This window comes from Lytechinus pictus, chromosome 17 (assembly GCF_037042905.1).
Source record: "Lytechinus pictus isolate F3 Inbred chromosome 17, Lp3.0, whole genome shotgun sequence".
NCBI lineage: Eukaryota > Metazoa > Echinodermata > Echinoidea > Temnopleuroida > Toxopneustidae > Lytechinus > Lytechinus pictus.
In genome coordinates this window covers 7,358,537-7,380,276 of record NC_087261.1, presented here as the reverse complement: position 1 = coordinate 7,380,276, position 21,740 = coordinate 7,358,537, and the positions used below count along the sequence as shown (strand labels likewise).

The following is a 21,740-nucleotide window of genomic DNA, read 5'->3' as shown; positions in this document are numbered from 1 at the left end:
TAAATAATATCAAATAAAAAACATCCTGGATTGAATATCATGTAGGCTTGTATGCGGACATGTGTCAAAAGTATCACCTACATGAGATGTCTCTTTTATTTTTTTCTGTAACGAAAAAAAAGGATCATATTGCAACTTAATCAGTGTTAATGTAAAATTGGGAAAAGCTCCAGTATCTCTGGTAGCATTTCTACTGAAAATCATATTTCTTCTTCTCGACACCAAACACATTTGGAGATCTTTGTATCAATTGGATATATTCATTTGTTTTCAGACTAGAATATCGTAAAAATAAATTCCATTTCAATCAGTTGATTTCCTTCTCAGGGCATGACCTCGTTGGTCAATTTGTCTGATTTCCCCGGATATACTTAATTTGTAGAAATATATTACTAAGGATTATATGTTTTTACAATATTATTTGCACATTTAGAGCGCAAAACCTATGCCGGAACGTGGCAAAACAACCGGTAGTCTTTTTTCTATGATTTTTTTTCTGGGTGGGTATTTGTTTTTGTTTTTGTAAATGTTGTTGTTGTTGTTGTTGTTGTGTCCCCCCCCCCCTTTCCGTCTTCTTCTTTTTACTTAGGCTTCGTGGGATGGGGGAGGGGGTTGGGTATGTGATGTGTGGCTGAGTGTTGTTTATTCATTTATTTTTTGTCATAACTTTCTCAAATTAATTTGATTTAATGATATTGTACATGTTCAACTTGAGATTTATCTATATAATATGAGTGTGTTTGCGTTTTTATAATTCTATATTCGTCGGAGATTTGTAGAAGATTCTGTTTAGTAATATTTCACTATTACCTTTTTGAAAATAAATTGTTAGAAGAAACGTGTACAGATTGACACTAAGTTAACTTTTGGAATAATCAAGTTAATAAGTTCATTGAATTCTGAATCAATTATGTTGGCTTGTGCGATCGCGGGGCAATCGCGAAACCCGACCATTAGATAAAAGGGTCCCCTAAATTCCCGAAACATCTGGCCCAGTTTACCCGACATTTTTTGTATATTTGGCTTTAATGTTCACAAAACAACGGGTAAATTGCATCCGACCATTCGGAAATTTAGGAGGCCGTTTTCTCAAATATAATGGTCTGGTAAACTGGACCCAACTTTTTTGGCATGTTAGGGGGCCCTTTTCCCAATGGTCGGTTTACGCGACAACCCGATATGATAGCACAAGCAATGATTTCATGTTATTCATAATGAGGAAGAAATAAAATATGATTATAAAACAAAAAAGAAATTTCTTTTCACAAAATATTGTGAGTGTAACAAAAAGGGTGGACTTCCACCTAGGAAAGCCCATTCAACGTTGATATATTTAGATCTGGAGTACAGATTCGGGCGTGGGGTTATGTCCCCCCCCCCCCAAAAAAAAAAAAAAAAAAAAAAAAAAAATGTTTCACGCCCTAGTCTATATAAGAAGGTCAGAAAAAAAAAAGGAAGAAAAAAGGGTAAAGATTTTAAGATGATATGATATGCCAGTCTAACGTTATATTATTAAAAAAAGTCTTTGTTTGCACCTTCATGACCTTTTTAGAACTTTTGCTCCATCCGCCATATCTGGTATCATCAAAATATTTTTCTACTTACACGACTGATTCAGACGCCATCTATATTGTAACTCATATTGAATTGAATTGATTTTATTTCATTCTTCATAAAAAAAAACACATATAAAGGTCAATACATACAAGTAAAAACAATGATGAACATATAAATACATGGTTATAGAAAAATAACATAAGAGAACAACAAAGAAAACAATTTATGTCGAATGAGGGGTCAACAAAAAAGAGCAATTTGCCTTGTTGAGCGTTGACCCCAAAATAAATACGTGATATTCAATCATCTTGTATGCCCATGAGTTCCCAAAATAACGGCAATTTCAATATCAATCAAGCATCAACTGAAAAGCGATCGTTTATTCAGTTTCCAGAAATATCAATAGACAGACAAATACTATAAAAAAAAAACAATAAGAAAACCCCCAAAGCGATTTAAAACATGTATTCATATTACAAAATGCAACAAATCACGGGCCAGAAAACAAGGTTAAAGGGGCAATGAAACAGTCCTTTGAAACAAGTTGGCTTGTGTGGAAACAGAAAAGTCAAAGAATAAGATCAAAGAAAGTCTGAGAAAAATCGGACAAATAATGAGAAAAGCTATGAGCATTTGAATGATGCGATCTCTATTAAATGCTATAGAGATCCTTTTATTGGCAATGCGACAAAGACTTGAATCTTGAATCTTGACTTGTAATGACACATGTGAACAACTTTCCCTTTGATGGACTATAAAATACCCCCCAAATGTCTCTCTTTGCTTTTTCTTATTGTGATACAAACTCTTCATCCCTCATGCATTCTTTGAAAATCTACATAACGTGCCCTCTTAAAGAAAGAATCCATAATCCACTAATAGATGTAATAAAGAGGCATATTAATTGAACTATATACAAAATTAATGGGAACGTTGTACATAATCGCATACATTCGTAATTCCGAAGCGTCGTTATTCCGAAGGTTCGGATATTCCGAAGGTTCGTTATTCCGAAGGTTCGTATTTCCGAAGGTTCGTAATTCCGAAGGTTCGTTAGTCCGAGAACGAAATGAGGTTCGTAATTCCGAAGGTTCGTTAGTCCGAAAACGAAGTGAGGTTCGTAATTCCGAAGGTTCGTTAATCCGAAAACGAAATGAGGTTCGTAATTCCGAAGGTACGTTAGTCCGAAAACGAAGTGAGGTTCGTAATTCCGAAGGTTCGTTAATCCGAAAACGAAATGAGGTTCGTAATTCCGAAGGTTCGTTAGTCCGATAAATAATGATTAGCGAACCTTATTTCCTTTTCGGACTAACGAACCTTCGGAACAACGAACCTTATTTCGTTTTCGGATTGACGAACCTTCGGAACATCGAACCTTATTTCGTTTTCGGATTATCGAACCTTCTGAATAACGAACCTTCGGAATAACGCCACAAATGTTCGGATTAACGAACCTTTTTACGTTTTCGGATTAACGAACATCGAGGTATAGGCAATCTACGTGTATCGGAATTACGAACCGTCGGAATAAAGAACCTTCGGAATTACGAACCTTCGGAATTACGAAGTGTAACCGTACATAATTATGTGACATAACACATCTTTGTCGCATTGCCAATGGGAGGATGACATATATTACACTAATGATCTAAATCTTAACTTCAAATGCTCATAACTTTCTTATTATTTATTCATTTTTTCTCAAACTTTCGTTGATCTGTTTCTTTTATTTTTCTGTTTTCGCACAAGCTATCTTGTTCCAACGGTTTCATTTCCTATAGTTTCAGACTCGGTGCTTCACCAAAGCTGGTTTAAAGAGGGCGATATTTCACAATGTATTTTACCCAGGCCTGGTTATGGCAACACACTAGAATCATAATGGTATCAAAACAGGTTGTCTCTAGATTGACAGAAAAAAGGGAAGTTGAAGTAAAATATACATATATAAGGAAATATGGCCAATTAGGCGTTTCTAAATTAGCTCAAGTTTCATTTTGGCTCATTGACAGGAGACTTTCCTTCCTTGTTCATAATTTTACAAACCAATGAACTTCAAAAAGGAATCCAACCTTGGTTCACTCAAATGCAATGTAAGATTACATGTATTCCAATGTCCATAAAATACACACGGAAAATTACATCATCGTCTCTATTTTACATACTGTTCACTTTTCTTAGGATTAGCAAGTTAGCTGACAGCCAAGTATACATTTATTATTCACTCTTAAAAAAAATCAACATTTGAAAGGTTAAAGGAGTAACAACCTGTTCCAAACGTTATATCCAACCTTGCATAAATCTGAATCCAACATTTTAAGCATTGGGTCGAACTATTCAAAATGGTAAATGCAACATTTTGAAAAGGTTGTCACTCCTATAACATCTAGAATCATGATTTCATATTTATTCTTTTAGAGTGTTGAACCTTTAAAGAAACTGCTAAACTTGAGAGTCAATTCATAAAAAAAATATATGGCTGTATATCAATAAGATATTCTAGACCTACATGTTTGTTAAAAAAATAATGAGACCCTTTGTCAAACTACAAAATACCGCCACACAAACATTATTTACAACACCTTTCACGTAATCAGATACACTGTAAAACCGGCCATGCTCAGTCATGCGAATATTTATTTTTAAGTTAATTAAAAAAGAAATGAATGACAAACCCCAATCGGATTAAAAAGTGCTATTTACATTGTTAAAGGTCAAGTTCACATATATGAAAGATGATTTGATTAAACAGATTTAAAAATGAATCAAGCATAACTCTGATCGTAAAGTCATTTAAAGGGATATATCATACAATAAGAAAGATATGGCATGTTTAAAATTTGTTTAATTTCACAAACCCGTTATACGCACAGGATAAATGTATGCAAATGAGAATATCCGTTGAAGCCATCCACTCATAATTTCTTTTGTAGTTTTGTATAAATATAGATCATTTTCCTCATAAAATGCAAAACAAAGTTTGATTCCTGTCTGAACATGTGAAATATTTATCGTTGCAACGTGATATTATTCAAAGACGATCTTCCTTATCACACTTCTGGTAAAATCTGCCGAAATCAATTTTATTATATAATTAATTAAATAGAATACAATATTAATAGTAGGTGGAGTGATGGCAACATTGACTCTCTCATGTGCATATCGCACGTGTTGTGAGTATATACGTACATTGAAATGTTTTGTGAAATTAAAGGGATGGTCCGGGCTGAAAATAATTATATATATATAGAGTAGAATTTACTGAGCAAAATGCCGAAAATTTCATCAAAATCGGATAACAAATAATAAAGTTATTGAAGTTTAGAGTTTAGCAATATTTTGTGAAAACAGTCGTCATGAATATTCATTAGGTGGGCTGATGATGTCACATCCCCACTTCCCGTTTTCTTATGTTATTACATAAAATCATATATTTTTCATTATTTCATACTTGTGTGAATAATATGTCTCCCTTATAATGAAATAAGTTGCAGCAATAAATATCTAATGCACGAAATCAGTTGTCAATCCAATTTTTCTAGTTCTTGGAGGTAAAAATTTGAATAAACCTAATTTCATACAATAAAATACAAAAGAACAAGTGGAGATATGACATCATCAGCCCACCTAATGAATATTCATGACGACTGTTTTCACAAATTATTGCTAAACTTTATAATTCAATATCTTTGTAATTTGTTATCCGATTTTGATGAAATTTTCGGCATTTAGCTCAGTGATTCTACTCTACTTATTAATACTTTCAGTCCGGACCATCCCTTTAAGTGAAATTTTAGAATACCGTAGCTCTGTTTATCTGACCATTCTGCATTTTTTTTCTCTATTCAAATCACCTTCTGCAGGGGTGCATGGATTTTGTATAGGCCTATGAATATATAAAACAATTTCAGTAGACATAGTCACTGTTACATCCAGATGCCATAAGCTAACATTTAGAAACTTATGTACAAAACAGATTTCAGAAAACGTGAAAGAAAAATAGCATTTACAGTCATCCTCGATCATTTTACATTTTTTAAAGGCAATTCTGGGATACAAAATGAAGTACTCAACATGCTCAAGGCTAATAACATTTAACATTTTTTTTTTATCAAGGATCGGTTTGAGTTTCACTCCCGCCCTCTATGGTCACTTCGACAACAGTTTCATTCGTCTTCTCGACATCATTGTCGGTGCTCTTTTCAGCGACATCAGCGTCTGATGCTGCATTAGAATCGTTGACGTCCGCATTCCCATTTGGCTTGTTGGCATCTTCGACATCGCCCTCGATCTCAACCTTGACATGCACTTCAACCTTCGGCTCGGCTCCCTGATCGGTAGAACTTTCTTTATTCAATGATCTCGACGAGCTGGACTTCTTCTCGACGTCAACGTCGTCTTTGAAGTTATCTTCGACGTCATCATCGTCGTCGTCGTCGCCTTCGTTGTTCTTCTGCAGGCTAGACATCTGCAGGACGTGGAAGATACCCTTCTTTGTAGTGCATGACCTAAAACAGAAGTTTGCAAGTTTGGAAAATATCTGTCCTTAAAATATGGTATTCTTTCGCCTTTTTGTACATCATTATTTTGTTGTGTATGGATAAACAGAGATCTAAATGTACAAAAACCACTAAAACAATATTATACACAGATTTGCGAAAGATGCCTATACAAAATTAATCATATTAAACGTAATTTTACCACAAACAACAAAATCAGATTCTTCTGGCAATTGAATATTTTCATCCCTAACTTTGTTTCGTGTTGTCTCATTTTCTTGTATTTCTATATCACGTTATTTTCCAGTGTCATTAGTCGATACATCTAAAAGATATTTACATTTCATTTTCATATAACGTCAGCCACTATGACTGATTAACCTAGACGTAAAATGTTTCCTAGGTAATTGGTTATATACCAGCTTAGCGTTTACCAGCAAAAATGCTGTCCTGCCGAGTTCCTATGGGAGTTACCATAAACAGAAACAGAAACAAATAAATCAAGATATGATTGATTTGAATACATAACGTTTGGAAATATTCTAAATTCTGCATCAGTATGTCTCGTGCATTTTTTTCCAAGAGGTTCTAAAGCTTATATCCTTTCATTATTTTTTTTTCTATTTCGACTTTCTTTGTAATAGATGAAATAGATGTTGAACTTTGAAGTGAATAAACTCTTCATAAATCAAGCACATGGTAAGCCTAATTATGGTCATTATCATAATGAAACAAATTATGAGGATAATAATAATGATGATGACGAGACGACAACGTTGAGAACAAAAAATAATAATGGACAATTCCATGAAATATGTACGTCCGACCCCCTATATGAGGGACCTTCATGAAATTTTCCGTCTCTGATTTCTTGTTATTTTGAAAGTCTGTAATGCTCTCAAATGACCATGACTTGGTCAGTTTATGGAGTGAAGTAAAACTTGAGAAAAATGGGGGTCGGACATACAAAAAGTTTGATTATTTTTATGGAATTACCTTAATAATAATCATCATCATCATCATCACCATCATAATGAGGATGATGATGATAATAATAATAAAAATGATAATAATAATAATAACAATAATAACAAGATCATTTCATATTTCAAGCAGGGGAGCCCCTTTTTATTACCATAAACCTAGACTCATGCAAAGGTGCAAGTAATGGAACTGCGCATTTTGTTGAGGTTAAATATAAAATGATAATACAACGACTAAATGATTGTTATGTATTGACGATGCTGTGTCTTTATGTTGAGCTTAAATTATGAAAATCATAAAATATTGCAATTACCAATTCTTAAAAGGTAAAAGCGATGCGCATACACTTGTCTATTTGGGTAGTGATTAAAAATAAATTGAATAACAATATTAATAATAATAATATAGGAATTGCATAACGCACGTATCCACCTTGTTAGGCGCTCATAAACTATATTACCCCGGCTAAGCTATAGTCTACAGCTTTTTGAGGAACTACTTCCTGCCGGTACCCATTTACCTCACCTGGGTTGAGTGCAGCACAATGTGGGTAAATTTTTTGCTGAAGGAAAATACGACATATCTGGGAATCGAACCCACGTCCCTCAGATTGATAGACGAGAGTCCTAACCACTAGACCAAGACGCCCCCCCCCCGAAAAAAAATGAACAAATGAATGAATAAATACTGTAAAACATACAATTCTAGACCTCACCCTTTTTTCGATTTGAAGAACACATATCCGTTGACTGCAATAAGAAGAAGACCAAAGATGAGCAGAATTAACCCTGCGACCGCCATTGATCCTTCAAATATTAGAAAATAAACAAAAATATAAATCTATATATGGGCTTATGAATAAGTTCGTAAGGCGCTTTAGTTCACACCTAATCCATTTTTATAAAGATTTACAGGTCCCTGGGAACGATTTTCTACAGGGGGTGCTGATGAAAATTTGACAAGCGAAAAAAGGGGTTTCATTACAAAAAAAGATATCATTTGGTCCCCAGAAATTTGACAAGTAAAAAAAAAAGAGTTTCACTACAAAATGTAGGCCATTTTTGTTACATTTCTCCATTGTGCCACACCTACCAGAATTCCAGGGGGTGCTGCCTATGGTGAAAAACACACGCAGTACCCCTAGGGAAATCTTGGGGGTTATGAAGTACCCCCAAGCACCCCCGCTTCCCAGGGCAATGATGCTAGTCACGCCAACGAACCCGACTCCAGACAAATCGAAGCTAGTACGTTATTTCGAATGTTCGGTCGATTTTGTTGGTGTGAAAGTACAGCATACACTGCAAAAAATCCGGTGTTGATTTAAAACCAGCCCGGAATCTATTTATGTCCACACCAGAGAAGTATTGAAACAACACCAGTTTGGAAACAAACCGATGCTGTTTTGATACTAATTGGTGTTGTATAAACACATATCTGGTGTAAGACTAATACAAACTGGGCGTTGTGGCGTGCGCCTGTAATCCAAGCTGTGGGGGAAGTTACAAATTGAGGCAGAGGTTCGAGCCCTGGTCACGTCTTTCGGATGATGACGTTAAAGGTCGGTCCCAGACGTAAATAATCATATCTGATTGATACACGTCTGACAAAACTCAAATACACACACACACACTAATACACAAACCGGTGTTGTTTAACACTTCTCTGGTGTGGACATATATAGATTCCGGACTGGTGTTAAATCAACACCGGAGTTTTTGCAGTGTAGAAGATTGTCGATTTGGTACAGTCAAGTGCAGAAAGAGTATAATCCATGGTGATAAGATCCGAAATATCATTAGATTTGTTGTTTTCATTTTGTTTTTGTTCATTGTAATAACAAATTGGGTATTTTTTCCCTCAGCGGTATAATTTTTGGTATTACGATTAATTCGACAATGACTAGTATTCATCGAGGACTGAGAGATAGATACATAAGTAGTGTTTATTAGATTTCTCCGTGTGAATTACAAAAATAAAAACACACTTATATATTTTATTAATAACATTTCATGGTACAATGTCCTAATCTATAAATAAATAGTATATTACTGTATATTTAGATACCATGGATCTTATGATATACTTGAATCAATGAGAATTGAGAAAAGTTAATATCTTACTGAAAAAGATATTAGAAACATATCTGTCACAAACCTGTTTTCTGAGTAGGGGTCTCTTTGTTTGGGTCAGACTTCTTATCCTCCTTCTCGGTTGAATTGGATTTCTCCCCATCAGTTGTTGTCTTGGCTGTTGGTATTGTTGATGGGGTAGTGGCGGATTGATCCACTATTGTTGTCGCATTGCTTGTCGAAGAGTGGGCTGGAGTTGTGTCTGTGGTGTTTGTCTGATTCGGTGACGTCGTAGTATGGTTTGTGTCTGTGGTCAAGTTTGTCGCGAACTCTGTTTCAACGAGCTCCCCTGTCACGGTTGTAGTAACAGTGGTAACACTTGTTGTTGACGTACACAATAGAGAAATTGCAAGCAGCATGGAGCAAATGAAGTATGATAACCCATGCCTATATTCGTTTTGAAAACAAAGGGGGGGGGGGAGAGAAAAATAAAGCATATTAGGATATTTTATCACAAATACCTTTCAGAATATGCTTACTATTTTGTATTATGATAATAGGCCCTATATTGATAAAACAAAAAATTGTCCCTTTTGGATGACACGTGCACGGAGCAGACTTATATGAAATGAATGATATATATTTTTTTTTTTGCCAAACTGGAAATGGTAATAAAATAAACCCATTTATATCAATAAACTTATTTTTTATTACTAGTTTTACCACTCTTGTTGTTCTTGCTATTTTTATTATTGTTATCATTATCAGTATTGTTATCGTCGTCATTATTTCATTATCAATACTTTGATATTCTTAATCACCATTATTATCATTATTGTTCTCACCATCATCATCAAAATGATTATGATTATGGCTATTATCATCATCATTGTAATAAGTCTTAATCAACACTACAAACATTTATATGATTTTTTATTAACTGTTATTATTAATCTTGCAGTGAGAGTTGGCATGATCCTTACTGTTTGCTTACTAGTTTCATTTGTACTTCTTCCATGCATTCATCGCAAGTGGGTAATATCACATGAATAATGAGTTTCTATGTTAATACATTCATATATAATTATATACACACACAACTCTGCACTACGTGAGCTCCTTTATAAGGTCGGGCGCTTTCAGCCATTGCAGTTAAATACAGTCATAATCTACATTTACATACATATATGTACACACATACACCCGTACACACATAAACCCTCCCTTACATACATGCATACGTACATCTTACATGATAAATATTTTGTGTAATGACATACCTCTGGGTGGTACCTGCTGCCATCGTGTACATGAATTCCGGAATGACTTAGGAGCCCTTAGGAGTCCATGAAATTATGATAAATGCAGCTGAAAGTAAGTAAACCACTGTCTGATGGACTAGATAAACGAAGGACTTCTAAGGTTCAGGTACGTAGGTAAAATACCTCTTGGAGAAAAAACAATAATGTATATTCGTTTGCAAAGTATACTGCATATTGATCACAAATGGCATTGGATTTCGATCAGGATATTGCACTTGGAAATGTTTCAACTTGAAGATGATATTTTGATTACTTATGAGAGTTCTTCCTGGTGTAGGCTATATTGAAAGCACTTAGCTTTAGCCACGCGAGAGTCGTCAAAGCGTTTTTTTTTTTTAATGATCGTCTGGGGAATTAAAGGTAGTTATTATCTAAAGGTGTCATAAAATTAATACTTGATGAGGCACTCATCGGCTCTCAAATACGAGGTTGTGGTTTCGAATAGCAACCCAACGCGAGCGAGTTTTTTTTTTGGTACCACACCCATACTTCCAGGGGTAAATAGAACACAAATTGAAAGAATTGGAGGAGGAGAAGAAGAAGAAGAAAAAGAAGAAGTGAAAGAGGAAGGAGAAGAAGACAAAGAAGAAGAAGGAGAAGAAGACAAAGAGGAAGAAGGAGAAGAAGAAGAAGAAGAAGAAGAAGAAGGAAGAAGAAGAAGACAAAGAAGAAGACCAAGAAGAAGGTGACGACGCCGATAGAAGAAATGTAAGGAAAAGGAAAAGATCGTGAAGTTTGAAAAAGCACGATAATTATTATCGAAGGAAAGGAGAGGAGAAATGAATAGATGAGAAAATATATTTGTAAATAATGTCATTTAATCATCATAATATTATGCCAATGATATCTTTACTTTATCACGATTATGATAATAAGATGTGTGAGATGCTCGTTCATCATACACAAGCCGCCATCGTCTACGTCTAATGTGCATGCACGCCTACAATTAGCAAGCTTAGTGCCAATTGAAAAACGTTATTATGATTATCAGTCATGATCATGTCGTTGGCTTGCTCATTTGACTCGACTGGGAATTGAACCTATAACTCTCCCGTTCACGTGTAGCATGCTAGTCCAGTGTACTTCTCGTACACTCCATGTTTTTTAAGAGCAATATATATATATATATATATATATATAAATATTTCAAGGTGAAAACTTTAGAAAATAGATGGAAAATGAAGAAAACGAGATGTAAGATAAAGTGAATAATAATCATGACAATATGGAGAACGAAGGAGAAATGAAAACGTCAAAGTTGAATAAGGGAAAGGACGAGAAGGATATAAAGAATGACTGTGATGATGTTGATGGCGGAGAGGAAAGGAAACCAAAAAGCAACACGTATAGAAGAAACAGTACGATAGTACAAGGAGGAAATGATAGAATTATCATCATTTCAATGTTATTCTGCATTCCCATGATATGTTGTGTAGAACTTGAACATCACACTCAAGAAAGGTACTTGAATTCAAATAACGCATTGTGTTTGAAAGTAAGCCATTCCAATCACACGAAGGCCAGCACTGCAGAAGGAAAACTCCGGGACATGTTTGTTGGGTGTGATAATTTATTTTTCATGGTAGGGGCGTTTCACAGTATTTTCGTCTTGATTTAACTCCCTTATCATAAGCTATTGAAGTGGAATTCGAGCATGTTTTCAAATTAATTTTCAAGAGAACAAGAATATCGAGGCAAAATTCAATGGTATGAAGGGGGGGGGGGGTTGTAACCGTAACCTGAAAGTCATTTAAGAGTATGCCCCGAGTCTCCCAATGTTAAATGGCCGATAATTCTGGTCTCTAACATGGCTAATATGAACTGTGCATCCTTACATAGATCAAATTTAAACTATGGGTCTTTTAACACTTTCACTCCAAAAAAGGTAAATTCCACTCATTCCAAAAGGACCCCGGTAAATGCTAGTTTTGGTAACGATATCAAAATGAGTTCGTACAGAATCCAATGAAATGACCACCAAAGTGTCTGTTTGTATAAATAAAACGCATGTGCCAAAGGATTCTGGAAGAAATTGTGTAATTGCTGAGAAATCAGCAAATAAGCACAGGATTCGGGTAGAGCGTCGGGCCCGACGCTCAAAGCAATAATTATACACTGTCCCACGTGCGCTTATCTGTGTTGGGGAAGTTCAGTCTGAACATTTTTCAGCGTAGATTTCAAGATTTCACAAAGTTCAGTTTATGTAACTGTACCAGATCTAGATCCTCGATGATATACTGACAATTAAACCTGGTTTTACAGACTTTCTCATGAAATCAGTGTTTACTGCAACTACCGGAATTTCTCTAAACCAGATTTAGCTCTTTTAAATTTAGAGAGGAAAATGTTATTAAACGAATTGCAAAATTAGATCCCCAAGCTTTCAATTTCGTTCACTTATCAAACAGATTAAAGGGAAATAACAAAATATACAACATGTAATTTTTAAGCATCATTTGATTCGTATGCTTTTTTTTTGTCTTTGAAAAAAGCAAACTCGAAATAAATGTATATAGGTACAAAATCTATGATCGTAAGATGCTTTTGTACCATTGTTACAAATTTCCCCAAAAGTGTGCTTTTGTTAATTGGGCGCTCGTCAGTCCTTCTTGCTTTCACAAATATACATATACACACACACGCATATATATATATATATATATTGTGTGAAAGAAATGGATGAAGAGAACAATGGTAGGTGTAGCTTAAATCAAGGTTCCCCAGAGCTATCTACCCTTTTTGGAAAAATTGGTGATGCCGAAAAAATGGATCTGCCGGGAATCGAACCCGGGCCCCCAGCTTTGAACGCCGGTGCCTTAACCACTAGACCACAGAGACGGGTTAGTGGCTAGGGCGACCCCGATCCGATTGACCGTCAGATAGACAGATTTTCGACACCATATATATATATATATATATTCAAATGAACATAATCGACCATTAAAAAAGGTGTGACTATAACATCATGTGCATGACCAATTTAGCAAAGAATCGAATGTCCTTCATGCAACCTTATAATTGCTGAGACGAAACTTGGTAACGCTTATTGGGATAATGATACTTCCGTTCGTTTAAGTATTAATGTAATTTAATGATGATATGAATGTGACAAAAGAAGTTAAATTCCTAACCATTTTCATAGGGTGTCCATTTTTTTCTAAAAAGGTTTGGGGAGAAATAATATCAGCAGTTCAATTTCCCCAATCTTTTGACGAGCTTAACACTCATTAAAATGAAATTATCACACCATGTTTTGAATAATAATTAAACCATAACATTCTACTACAATTACATTTGTTCAATGCAATAATATTATAATACAAAAGTCATTTATTTATAATCGACTAGGCCGATTTATCTTATTGTGTGAAACTCTCCCCCCCCCCCTAAAAAAATCACAGTCTTTTGATTACATTGACAAATGGAGAAAAAAATAAATACTATTTAAGATGGAATTATTCAGGCGACCCAGCCAAAAAAAAAAAAACGAAACCGATATTTATCGATGATTTTTTTTTCATAACTTGATCACAAATAATATACAAATGACTTATCATTGTAAAGCTTGAAATATTATTGTTCGCCTGATAATTCCCCCATTTAAAAGAAAATTCTTATTAGTAGATGGTGATCCCCATTCACTATGAACAAAATAATTCATGACTTTGTGCATAACTAAAACGTTTCTTTTCCTTCTGATTAGATACAACCACCAAAAGCAAGATCAGGGACCGCACTATCATCCTTGCTCTATTTCTCAATATTTGGTTTTCAAAAGGGCTAGGTCCAAAAAGGTAAATTCTTGGAAAATTACTTTAAAGATATGAAGATTGCATGGTATAGATTATTTTTAATCTCAATTTTACAAGCATCTTCGAATGGTCACAATGAATCTAACCCCTTTTGCAAGCTAAAATGGATCTAACCCTGTTTGCAAATAAGGATAAGTTATTTTGCCATTTCTAACGGTTGATGTGAATTTCAACATTTTATTGGAATCATCCTGTAGAGCTATACTAAAATTAAAAAATGAATAAATAAATTTGCTGGAATGGATCGGACCCTATTGCAAATTAACTCTTTCAATTTGGTAAATATCTACAATTTTCGTGCATAACTTTGAAAATAATATGTATTCGCTTGCGGATGGGTTGCGTGTTTTTTTCCAATTATATACACATCCCTCCCGAATGATTTTGAAATGCTACTCTGATTCGCACTAAAATCTCACTTAGGAATCAACGTTGCAATGTTTATCAAGTTTCACTGGCACCCTCTACGATGACTACATCATGTTCAGTCGCACCAGCATTGTCCTCCTTTCCTTCGTCCTGTTTGCTGATATCATTTGGTACATTGACGCCTTCAGCTTCGCCATTCTCTCCAGGTGTCTCAGCATCTCCGTCACCGTCCTTATTCTCCGATGACCCTGCTTTACTTTCGATGTCGACCTTAACGTGCACATCACCGTTAGGCTCAACAGCCTGATCTCCGGTAGTCTCTTCGGGCAACGGTGTCGACTGGTTGTCGTTGATCTCGACGCCGTCGTGTTCTTGGTAATTAGCTTCGACGTCGTCCTCGACGACGCGTTCCTTCTTGACTGGAGACATTTGGAGGACGTCGAAAACCTCACTACGAGAGCTACATAGGCTGCAAAATGACGATAATAACATAAAAAAACTATGACGACGACCATAATGATTATGATGTTCATGAAAAAATGTCAAAATAGCAACAGGCCTTTTATCGATTATGACGATAATAATGATAATCATCATCATCATCATCATCACGACTGCCACCACCATCATCGCCATTTTTTTTTGTAATGGTATTGATTAAAATCATTCAGTTCAAAATCATACAAGTAACACTGCCCACAAAGTCAAATAAATAATTATTCATAATAACACAAAAAATTGTACTAAAAAATAGAGAATATAACATTCAAATCATCTAGAACAAAATAGATGCTTATACTGTAAAAAAAAATACAAATATGACAAAAAGAATGTATAGCGACGCAATTGAACTGAATGAGTGACAGAAGTAAAACACCCTCCCATCCCAACTGCCCCGCCCCCACATCCCATCCAAGCCCAGGAAGCGCGGCCTGCTTCCCTCTCCTAAACCCCAACTACCCACCATTTCAATATGCATTCTGTGCCGCAACCAAGATCTAACTTGCGCACCTAAATCTTCACTCCAAATGCAAAAGAGCCACTCCGGCCCCCAATCACACCCCCCCCCCCAGAGAGAGACAAGAGACTAGTCTCTTAAGAAGCGGGATCCATATCCCCGAGAGTGCGCCTTAGCTCCCTCTGGAGCGAAGAGCGTATTTTTATTTTTGATATATATTATTATTTTTTCTATTTTCACTCCAGAAGAAACCACAATGCACCCCAAAGACACAAAGCCCACCCCAAAATGACTGCCCCGACCCACTCCAGGAGGGGTGCCATTACTATAATCATTACGATCACCACCACACCACCATCATCATCTTCATAATCATCTTCAAGTACCATAATCTTCGAAAGATCTCCATGAGCGAAATTTTGATAATAAGCTTAGGTTAAATTCTTACTCTTTCATAGTCTTTCTTTAGGTCTTTGCATTTTCACATCACTTATATATTTTAGCTTTATATACATAGCTTCATATACCTACATTATATTTAAGATGTACTTATATACATATCCGACTCTTAAAATAAGTAAAGGTTGGTGATTCGGTCAACCGGTTAGTACACATAAGCGGGGAGATAATTTTTCAAATATGTAATTCAAACTTACTTAAGTTTCGTGTGGAAGAATATTATTCCATTCAGTGCTATGATTAAAAGAATCAGAACAGCTAGGCACAATCCAGCCACGACCATTGACTGGACCCCATTTGAACCTAAAAATTAAACAATATGAATTAATTAAATCCCATACTTGTGAAAATAAGATCTCTGACAAAGATCATCAGTCATCATCTTCATCATCATCAGCATCTTCATCACCATCAACACCATCATCATCATCACCATCATCATCATCACAATCTTCATCATCATCATCATCACAATCATCATCATCATCAACACCATCGTCATCATCACCATCATCACCATCATCATCACAATCTTCATCATCATCATCATCATCACAATCATCATCATCATCATCACAATCATCACCATCATCATCATCACCATCATCATCATCATCATCATCATCATCATCATCATCATCATCACCATCATCATCATCATCACCATCATCATCATCATCACCATCTTCATCATCATCATCACCATCATCATCCCATCATCATCATACCGTTATTATCAATATTATTATTATCATCATCATCATCATTATTATCAATTTATTAGCACAATTACTACATTATATTTAGGATTTATAACGTTGCCATTATCTTAACCACTAAGAAATTCAGTTGTAAGCAAAATGACTTCCATTACGTCTATGAATGATCGTTGGAAATGGAAATAAAACGAAATGAATTGGATCCATCTATATTTCCCAAGCGGAACTAAGGAATAATCATAGCAGTATTTATTCACATCGCAGAGTGATAGTTGATCATTTGATAGAAAGCTAATTTCTCATCACCCAAACCCAAAGGCAATCATGCATGTTACAGGTCATTCATGAGGGAGAAAGTGGGTGAGAACAAATTAGCTCATATGGTATTTATGGCAAAATTATATCTATTTTATGAGTATTAGTTTGGTCTAACCCTAACTTGGCAGGGGGCACCTCGGACCCCCCCCCCTCCCTCTCGACGTTTCGTGCAATATTTTGGCAACGCGAAAAGCTTTCGCCGCGATGTGACTTAATGTCTCCCAAAGATGTGCATCCCCCCATACCACTTTAGTTCCACCTCCCCAGGATGTGCACCTCCCCATGCGCAAACCAGCCTACGCCCTTGCAAATTGCGTTCTCATTCAAATATTAAAAAAAAATTGAGTATTTTTTTTGTGCTTTTACAAATTCAAATTACTTGACTCTATGCTGCTTATGATGTAATAAGTGTCATTTAATCGAAAAACTTTGAAAAACGAAAGGTAACAAATAAAAGGTAAAAACAAAAGGTAAAAAAGGAAATACATAATAAATTACAAAAACAATACAATACATAAGAAATTAATATGATATCGCGATTTTTTCCAAATCCATTTGATGAGAACCTCCACAAATAATTTCACACCGCATAAGCACATTATGCGGTGAATATGAATTGAATCGAATTTAAAATTTTATACAGTGTTGTAAAGAAAAAAAATATATTCACGACCAAGACAAAAAAAAGAGAAAAGGAAAAAAGGTGAGAGTGAAGGGTGAAAATTATATCATTTTCTTAATACTATGTCAAAATCTACCGAAAATTGATATTTGTAATAAAATTGTAGAAATATTTGCTCGTTCGATTCGCTCGATCGCAACTTTGTAACAATTTGTACCCGATGCGCCATAACAAGCCCCCTATTTTTTATTTCATTTTTTTTATTTTTTGGGGGGTGCTTCTTACGCCACTGGTAAAGTGCATACCCTCTCCTGCCCTTGTCCCATTGATTAATTGACTTTCTTTGTAGTCGTGGCGTATTGTTGTGGATCGTTTATGTGGCCGAAATTCTGGCGGAAATTTCAGTATAAAAGGAAAGTTGACACTGCCCACTATCTCATATCGTGTGCCTTTAAACCAGTAACAAATCACTTCTTTAAATATCATAAATTGTGTTAATGGGACAATAGTGTGAATAAATTCATAGAAACTTTAAATTTACCCACATTTTGCCTCACTCAACCCAGGTGAGGTAAATGGGTACCGACAGGAAGTAATTCCTCAAAAAGCTTTGATCAACGAAATTGGCAGCCGGCCCAGGGTAATATAGGAGCACCTAACAAGGTGGATGGATACATGCGCTATACAAATCCAATATACTTTGTTTTATATCGTTTGCTCTCCATTGCTGTTCGTCTATCATGTCTATGATATTTCATTTGACACGAGAGATAAGTGAATCACAGATTACCAAAATGACAGCCTTGTGTTGATACTAGTCTAAACTAAAGTAACAGAAGACAAAATTACCTTGCACAGTGTACCATCCTACCTAGCGCATTCAGATATTTACCACTGTAGCCTGACCTGCTTTCTTTCTTGGAATATATCATTTCCGAATTCGTAAGACAAAATCAATAAATTGCAAATTTTCGGTTTCAGTGGATGAGACAAGCGATGATTTCTTCGGATGAATACATCTTTGTTTTAGTCAAATGCACGTTTTTCTTATACATCAAAATAGCATCGGGATTGGTCATTGTATCAAGGGGGTAGTTTAAATTGTCATTTCAATGGGTTCTATCACTCACCTTCTGACTCCCTGCTCTCAGCGCTCTCTCTACCTCCTTTAGATGCTGGAGTAGATATACCTAAGTTTGAGCCTGTAGTTGAACTTGTGGGAGTCTGTGTGGTTGATTTGATATCTGAGACTGCAGATGAGCTTTGTGCTGGGTTACTCGTTGAGCCTTTAGTTGGACTTGTGGTCGACTGTATGGTTGATTGGATAGTTGAGACTCCGGGTGAGCCTTGTGATACGGCACTCGTTGAACCTGTAGTTGAACTTGTGGTCGACTGTGTGATTGATTGGCTAGTTGAGTCTGCCGCAGTGGACGATCGTTCAGTTGAGCCTGTGGTTGAACTTGTGGTCGGCTCTGTGGATGTTCGGCTAGTTGAACTCGAGTCAGCCGCAGTGGACGAGCTTTCAGTCGAGACTATGGTTGGACTTGTGGTCGACTGTGTGGTTGTTTGGGTAGTTGGGTTAGTGGAAACACTTGCCATTGAGTAACTCATAAAGATTGTAGTCGAACTTGGATCATCCCCGCTTGCTACTTGCGCACGAACTTCGTATGAAATTATCCCAGACATGCAGATAATTCCAATTAAAATCTCACTCATAGAAAACGCAGATCTGTAAGAAAAGATATTATTTTTTTTAAATTAATTTTCATTTATCACAGAGAAGTCTTCTCCCCCCCAAAAAAAAAAAAGTTAATAAAGTAGTAGAACCCAGCGCCGTGAATTGGAATGTTCACCAAAATTACTTCAAATAACCATTTAACGGTGTTAAAAGTTTAAACGTCAATATATTACCTGTGCATTTCATGCTCATATCGCCTCCTATAAAACCACGTTGAGATCATTTTCAACATAATAAAAATATAGATTGTTAGTTGCTTGCATTTTTAATGACCGAAAACATTTCAAATATTCTTTTGCTTTAGAGCAAATTGTAAATACAAGTCTGCGAAACCCACTAAAGATATTTGCTGGCCAACATTCATTCTACATAGTAAAAGATCCAATCAATCAGATTAAAACGTAAGAAATCAACTTTACAGAAATCCCAATAAGCATTGTATATTATAAAGTGAAATAAAAATACAAACAGTTATTGTCCAGTTAGGCTATTTGCCCAGACTGAATGTCTTCAAAATTAATTCAATTTTTTTAATTCACTCCATTTTATCCAATTACCAACAACCCCATTCAACTGTGCCCATGGTAATGCTTTTGGTATATCTTTTGTCGATCTTTTTTTCTGTCAGGTTAATATTATTGTTTTTCAAGCTGCTTAATCAACCGCACACCGTACCGCCGATCAAATATTTCAATTTTTCCGGTTATCTTTGTAAGGTTGAATGGAGTTCGCCCTTTTCTGTGTACACGTCAATTAATCATATTTTAATTATATAATTTTTGTATGCTTTTCTGTTAAATTTATATGTGAATCTTTTTACCTTGTCAAACATTTGTAATTCAGCTATTGGCTGCCATGGATGTTTTAATGCTTAATTAATAACGACCATTATTTTTTATTATAATCATTTGATGCGAGCATGTTGCGGTTTGTCAACCTACTTTTAAAAACAAAACACCATGTTTGCATAACGAACGGTACGTTGTGGAGCCTTATTGATCATAACTTAAAGCATTGTAACATCTTTTGTTCTTAAACAAAATTGTTACAATTTAAACAGCAATGTTAATGTTTTATTGTTTATACCCTAAAATTGAACATTTTGTTCTAATTATAGATCAAATATTTAAACTTACTTAAAATTCTTTACTGCTCAAAAACAACCTTAAGTTCACTGAGAGAATTGGGTTATATGAATTTATACAGGATATTAATATTGTTTTTACTCGGGTGTCTTTACTGTCTATAGAAGTTGAGTAGTAATTATAGAATGTCATATATATCTCAACAGAATGATAATTTGAATATTGATTGAAAATTAACAATGTCACTAAGTTTTCACAAATAAATTTAACATTGACTGTATGAACATGTATGGTATCAAGCTGATTACAGCTCACAGAATATTAAAGGTCAAGTCCACCCCAGGAAAATGCTGATCTGAATAAATAGAGAAAAATCAAACTGGCATAGTGCTGAAAATTTCATCAAAATCGGATTTGAATAAGAAAGTTATGGCATTTTTAAGTTTCACTTATTTTTCACAAAACAGTGATATGCACAACTCAGTGACATGCAAATTAGTCGCTCGATGATGTCCATCACTCACTATTGATTTTTTTGTTTTATTGTTTGAATTATACAATATTTCATTTTTTATAGATTTGACAATAAGGACCAACTTGACTGAAGCATATAGTATTTAACAAAGCTAATTCCACATGTTAAATGAAGAATTAATTGTTGTTTCACTTGACAATGAGGAGAAAATTAGAATATTTCAATTTTCTTATAATAAAATACAAAAGAAATAGTGAGTGGATGACGTCATAGTCTCCTCATTTGAATACCAGGAAGGATGTGCATATAACTGTTTTGTGAAATTAATCGAAACATTTAAAATGTCATAACTTTCTTATTTTACATCCGATTTTGATGATTTTTTCAGTGTTATGCTTGTTAGATTTTTCTCTACATATTCTAATCAATTTTTTGTTGGGGTGGACTTGTCCTTATAAAGAACATTCAGAAGAATCTCGAAAGATCATTAGTAGTAATACACGTAACAACCCCTATGTGATGCATCCTCTTTCTTAGATTGGAAATCAAAGAAATTAGATCGAGAAACAAAAATTTGATACCTAAATTTCCTTGATCAGTTAATCGGGATTTCTATCTAATTTGGGAGTACAGAGTTAAGGAACCTTTTATTCAACATTTCCGCACCTTGAGTGGTGTACAATTTGAGCAAAATAGAAGCTGAAATCTTAAATTCATACATACCTTACGAAACATCCCATTTTGAAGAAGATTCTCG

The 21,740-nt window shown here is 35.1% G+C and overlaps 3 protein-coding genes across 3 annotated transcripts; all 3 read right to left on the bottom strand.

The window, feature by feature from the left end:
- Positions 1-5,295: 5,295 nt before the first annotated feature.
- LOC129280717 (uncharacterized) lies at positions 5,296-10,518 on the bottom strand. The gene is made up of 4 exons (XM_054916726.2): positions 10,387-10,518; positions 9,192-9,553; positions 7,753-7,843; positions 5,296-6,062 (listed from the first exon to the last, which is right to left on the bottom strand). The coding sequence occupies exons 1-4, from the start codon at positions 10,416-10,418 to the stop codon at positions 5,666-5,668; spliced, it is 882 nt and encodes a 293-aa protein (XP_054772701.2). The 5' UTR covers positions 10,419-10,518; the 3' UTR covers positions 5,296-5,665.
- A 3,797-nt stretch (positions 10,519-14,315) lies between these two features.
- On the bottom strand, positions 14,316-16,316 carry LOC129280395 (uncharacterized). Its single transcript, XM_054916423.2, has 2 exons — positions 16,224-16,316; positions 14,316-15,078 (listed from the first exon to the last, which is right to left on the bottom strand). The coding sequence occupies exons 1-2, from the start codon at positions 16,307-16,309 to the stop codon at positions 14,685-14,687; spliced, it is 480 nt and encodes a 159-aa protein (XP_054772398.2). The 5' UTR covers positions 16,310-16,316; the 3' UTR covers positions 14,316-14,684.
- Positions 16,317-18,807: 2,491 nt separating this feature from the next.
- Positions 18,808-19,284, bottom strand: LOC135157229 (uncharacterized protein DDB_G0271670-like). Its single transcript, XM_064112179.1, has one exon. It carries the CDS (start codon positions 19,282-19,284, stop codon positions 18,808-18,810), a length of 477 nt encoding a protein of 158 aa, XP_063968249.1.
- Between the last annotated feature and the right edge of the window lie 2,456 nt (positions 19,285-21,740).

Coding starts and splice junctions, on each gene's coding strand:
- LOC135157229 (XM_064112179.1), bottom strand. CDS start 19,284: ATGGCAAGTGTTTCCACTAACCCAACTACCCAAACAACCACACAGTCG.
- LOC129280717 (XM_054916726.2), bottom strand. CDS start 10,418: ATGTACACGATGGCAGCAGGTACCACCCAGAG. Junction 9,554..10,386: donor GCAGCAGGTACCACCCAGAG/GTATGTCATTAC, acceptor AAACGAATATAG/GCATGGGTTATCATACTTCA. Junction 7,844..9,191: donor GACCCCTACTCAGAAAACAG/GTTTGTGACAGA, acceptor TAATATTTGAAG/GATCAATGGCGGTCGCAGGG.
- LOC129280395 (XM_054916423.2), bottom strand. CDS start 16,309: ATGGTCGTGGCTGGATTGTGCCTAGCTGTTCTGATTCTTTTAATCATA. Junction 15,079..16,223: donor TTCTTCCACACGAAACTTAA/GTAAGTTTGAAT, acceptor GTCATTTTGCAG/CCTATGTAGCTCTCGTAGTG.